Genomic DNA, 5,000 nt, shown 5'->3' with positions numbered 1-5,000 from the left:
TGGGCACGCGACATGGTTCAGGGAGGAGCGGAGTGGGGGTGGAAGGATGTGTGTGTGTGTGTGTGTGTGTGTCTGAGTGTGTGCGGGGGGGCGGGGACAGGTCAGGGGGTTGAGCAGGGGTAAAAACAGGGGGCAGCTGCCACTCACCCAGAATCATTTCACACAGCGGCAGGGGGATGTGTGTGTGTGTGTGTGTGAAAGTGTGAGTGTCTGTGAGAGTGTGTATGTGTGTGTGTGTGTGTGTGTGTGTGTGTGTGTGTGTGTGTGTGTGTGTGTGTGTGTGTGTGTGTGTGTGTGTGTGTGTGTGTGTGAGAAAGTGTGAGTGTGTGAGACTGTGTGAGTATGTGTGTGTGTGTGTGTGTGTGTGTGTGTGTGTGTGTGTGTGTGAGTGTGTGCGTGCGCGAGAGAGGCTGTGGGGGGGTGTGGGGTGTGTGTGCAAGGCTGAAGCTGCCCGCAGTGCTTTTGCCATCTGTTTTGGTCCGGTCATTTGGGCCTCATCTGACAAGCACAGGGGGCCTCCTGCCTTCCAGACTGACGCTCGATCAAATCCTAACTTTAGCCGCCGCCACCACAGTCCCACAAATTGCATGAATAAATAGGGAGAAGCCGCCCGTAGAGATGTCTATGAAAACAGCAAATGATGGAAGGAAGTAAAAGCATCTTAGCGTGTAAATTACAGGCCTCGGTCTCCCCCAAACCTTTAAAGTCATGTGGTGGTAGGCACGTTGGTACGAAAACTATTTCACTATCCTGTCAGAGCAGACTCGGGAGCTCCAGCTCCAGTCCTTGAATTTGAAACTGAATTTTAAGAGATCGCGCATTAGCAACAGAACTAACCTGGAGGGGGGATAGGATAGTTGCTGATGGTATTTCAACGCAGTAAAACTCTATGGACCGTCATTCTACATCGCATTAAGCAACAACAAAAAAATATTCCAGATATGTGCAGAACTATTTTGTTGGCTATATCACACAAGAGATTTAATTAGTCTGGAGCCCAAATCTTTCTATGCTTTAAGAGCTGTCTGCTTGCTTTACTTCCTGATAGAACAACACTAGCACCAGGCTCCCTTCTGCATGCTGATGAGGCAGCTTTAATTATATTAAGGGTGACAAGGTTCGCCCGGGGCTTGTTCAGTGACACGTATGTTGCTGCTCCTTCCTCTATGCAAATTAGCTGAGAATAGCGTTCACAAAAGCAATAAACAAAACAAATATACCTGGGTGTCACCTCACCTCACCAACATCCAGTGTGAGCGGGGATGTTCGAGATGGAAAAGTGCACACAGGTCTTTTAAGTGTGGCACTGGGTTTAGCGCGAGAAATAAAAATAAGACGGAGACTGGCCATGGTTAAGTAAGAACTGACAGCACAAGCAGTCATTTTAAGGCACAGAGTGTGTGTAGCGGTATTGCAATCATACACACACACACACACCCCTCCGCCTGGATATTAGCTTTTGCTGTCCATTTGATTCAGTACGGTGTCCTTGTTGATTTTTCAATTTCAAGTCATGATTCTGGCGCTGAAGCATGACACGAGGGCTCGTGCGCTGATAGCGGAGGGGATTCAAGAGCAGCGGTAACGCCCCGGGCAACAACATCCCATAATAACGCACTTAGGCTTTCAAACATTCTGAAGGCCTGTTGCCCATCTCTGATGAAATGTAATGAGAAACGACAGTCACGCGGAGTTCCAGTGCTTCGGTTCATAGGTATTCCTTTCAAGTCTTCCACACGCTTGTAATGCACCCCAGGGAGCCAACTGTTGGTGACAGATAACTGTGGCAAATATCTCTATTTTTATAGTCTAATTTAAATGGGGGGGCCATGGGGAAGATTGCACATGTTTCAATTAGCTTTGGATGGTGACTGACAAAATCTCAGGTTGTGCACATAGCACATTTATGGATGCAATGGTGTTCATGCATCACACTGGTACAGTATTAATGGTGTTTATGCACTGCATCTTCTAAGATACTTAAAAATATATGCAAGACAAATGTGTAAACAAAAAGAGTCAACAAGCCTGGGCATAAAGTATCTTAAAACTTAACCGACTAATCATTAGTGCAAACTGAGCAAGAGGAACAGACATTGTTTTCGATCTTCCCAAAGTTACTGTACTTTTACATGCATTCAGAGATAGCTGAACTCTGCATGCATCGAAAGCAGGTGTTTTTTTTTGTTTTTTATTGTGTTTTGTGATTGTGGTTGGGCGTCATTTTAGACTACTGTACCTTCTCTCCTTTGGGGCCTTCTTTCCCCCGTTCTCCCGGTTCTCCCTGTGAGCCCTGCAGAAAAAAAAAACACAGTGCGCGTTAAACAGAGACACATCTATCACGCGAGCACTCTCTCGCGCCTCTCTCTCTCTCTCTCTCTCTCTCTCTCTCTCTCTCTCTCTCTCGCGCATTCATCCCCTCGTCCTCGTCCCCGCTGCTCGGGCGAGCCGCGCCTGTTCCAACATCATTTCCTTTAGCGGCGCAGGATTTATGAAATGCCTTTTTTCTCCTGCCGCCCTCCCCTGCTTTTGAATAAAGACAGATGCTCATTACGCCAAGCAGGTGCTGGGAACAGATTGGGCTCAGCCTACGTTCCTCACACATAAAGCACTCAGATCTGCCTCTATCTACTAATTAATTCTCAAATTTGATTACTGATCGTCTGTGTAACAATTCGCCCCTTTTTTCTTTTTTTTCCCTTCCTCCTCTTCTTACTCCTCCTCGCCCCCATCCTCACTTTCTCATACACACTTTCTCCCACACACTCTCTCCCTCTCCTTCTCTGTCACTCTCAGTCTCTCTCAGTCATGCTCTCTTTTCGCTCCCCCTGCCTCTCCCTCTTTCCTTCTCTCTCTCCCTCTCTCTCACACTTCCTTTCTTCCTGCTCCTCTTGGCATTGCGTTCTTTATTTATTTTGCTCCTTTCAATTTGGCACTGGTAGTGCTGGTGTGTGTGTGGAGGGGTGGGGGGGTGGATGGGTGGTGGGGGCGCAGCGAGAAAGGATGGCGACGCTTCAGATCGGATTGGGAGAGGCGGAGGGAAAGACACCCACTTGGCTGGAACAATGTCTCCTTACCACTTCTCCGGGAACGCCAGGGAGTCCGACGGTGCCTGCTGGACCCTCCTTGCCCTACAACAAGAAGAAAGAGAAGAGAGGAGAAGAGACTTAATCTCTGCAGCTGTGCTACAAGGCCTTCTCCACACAATATGGAAATGGCCTGTGGAAGCAGAGCTATGATCATCATTAGTGCTTAACCTCGCTGCTCAGCTTCAGCTGGCCAAGCATGACACCTCCTATTGTGGCACATTTTCTCATCGGTCGGTCTTGGGAAAAGTGCTTTGAAAAAGTATGCTTAAGCACAGCGATTGGGTTTTTCATAGTAGAAGTGTGTGTGTGTGTGTGTGTGTGTGTGTGTGTGTGTCTGTCTGTGTGTGTTTGAGAGAGAAGGAGAGAGAAAGAGCGAGGAAGAGAGAGGGAATGGGAGTGTGTGTGTGTGTGTGTGTGTGTGTGTGTGTGTGTGTGTGTGTGTGTGTGTGTGTGTGTATGTGTGGGCATACGTGTGTATGTGTGTGTGTGTGTGCATGTGTGTGTGTGCATGTGTGTGTGAGTGCGTGCGTGTGTGTGTGTGTGTGTGTGTTTATGCGTGTCCTTGTCCTTGACATGGAATTGGCTTTCAAGCGAAATGTGGCAGTTTCTTTAGCCTCGGTAATGGCACCATTTTGACTACAGTGCCGAACTACATTTGGTGCCCTGGCCCTCTGTTAGCAAAAGGAACAAAACAAGGCTCTGTGGAGGCCACAGGAGATGACACCACCTCCATCAGCTCAGGGAGAGCCTCTTAAATGCCTCACGGTCGCCATGCAGGCATCAGTGTGTGTGCTGTGCCAAGGCTTACAATTTCTTGCAAATAGAAGGTGGAAAATGGACAACCAGAGGCGAGAAAGTATTAACACCAGCACAGTAGATGGCAGCTTGAAAGCTTTTTTCCTGGTTTGCATATGAAGTCGCACAACTAATACCTGCTGTGTTAATGGGAAATGATGTGTGGACTCGTACTGTACCTCTGGACCCAGACGACCCTGTGGACCCGGCAATCCCATGGAGCCCTTAGTCAGCACATGGTGTGTAGAGAGAGAGAGGAGGAGGAGGAGGAGGAGGAGGAAGAAGGAGAAGGAGAAGGAGAAGAAGGAGAAGAAAGGGAAGAACATAAAGAAGAAGGAGGAGGAGAAGAAGAAAAAGAAGAAGAAAGGGAAGAAGATAAAGAAGAAGGAGGAGAAGAAGAAGAAAAAGAAAGATAAGAAGAAGAAAAAGAAGAAGAAAAAGAAGATGAAGAAGTAGAAGGAGAAGAAGAAGAAGAAGAAGAAGAAAAAGAAAGAGAAGAAGAAGAAGAAGAGGAAGAAGGAAGAGAAGAAGAAGAGAGCATGGGAGAGAGGCAGAGAGGGAGAGAGAGAGAGAGAGAGAGAAAGAGAGACACGATCATTCAACTTCACATTTGTTTTTCAACACAATTAACACCACGACATTTACTATCGAGTGAGAGCCGCTGAGAATCGATTGCTGTTGGGCTTCAAGGCAGGTGAAGGAGAAAAGGGAAAAAGTTGCACCGACTTTTGACTCTCCTGGAACTCCAATCAAAGGCTAACTGTGAGTGAATTAAAATAACTCCACTATTCCACCACCTGCATTCCCAGCGGGGCTTAACATGACGCTGCCCCAAGCACCCTGACTACCTTCCAAAGAGCTTTCTTCTACAAAGACAGCATGTAGTCAATGTGCTGTTGCTTTGGATGTGTGAGTGTGTGTGTGTGAGAGTATGGGGTTGGCTGGGGAGGGGAGAGGGTGGTCAATTTATATCATGAAACACATTTTCAGTTTGAGATGTATGAGAATATCGGATATTGTATCTGACTGCCAACTCTAAGTAATACTTCAGGAATTCTACTTTCAGATGGTATTTACCTTCAACCCTTGGGGTCCTTGGATTCCTCTTTCTCCCTG

At 47.3% G+C, this 5,000-nt stretch overlaps 1 protein-coding gene across 1 annotated transcript in view; it reads right to left on the bottom strand.

The window, feature by feature from the left end:
- Nucleotides 1-5,000, bottom strand: part of LOC134064480 (collagen alpha-1(XIX) chain-like) — a 52,790-nt gene that overhangs the window by 46,413 nt on the left and 1,377 nt on the right. Inside the window, exons 3-6 of the mRNA XM_062520404.1 lie at nt 4,962-4,997; nt 4,064-4,108; nt 3,078-3,131; nt 2,240-2,293 (exon numbers count right to left, since the gene is read on the bottom strand). Of these exons, the coding sequence (XP_062376388.1) occupies nt 2,240-2,293; nt 3,078-3,131; nt 4,064-4,102 (147 nt within the window). The 5' untranslated portion in view covers nt 4,103-4,108; nt 4,962-4,997. The remainder of the gene's footprint in view (nt 1-2,239; nt 2,294-3,077; nt 3,132-4,063; nt 4,109-4,961; nt 4,998-5,000) is intronic.

This window comes from Sardina pilchardus, chromosome 18, assembly GCF_963854185.1.
Source record: "Sardina pilchardus chromosome 18, fSarPil1.1, whole genome shotgun sequence".
Classification (NCBI taxonomy): Eukaryota; Metazoa; Chordata; class Actinopteri; order Clupeiformes; family Clupeidae; genus Sardina; species Sardina pilchardus.
This window is presented reverse-complemented; position numbering and strand designations above follow the sequence as displayed.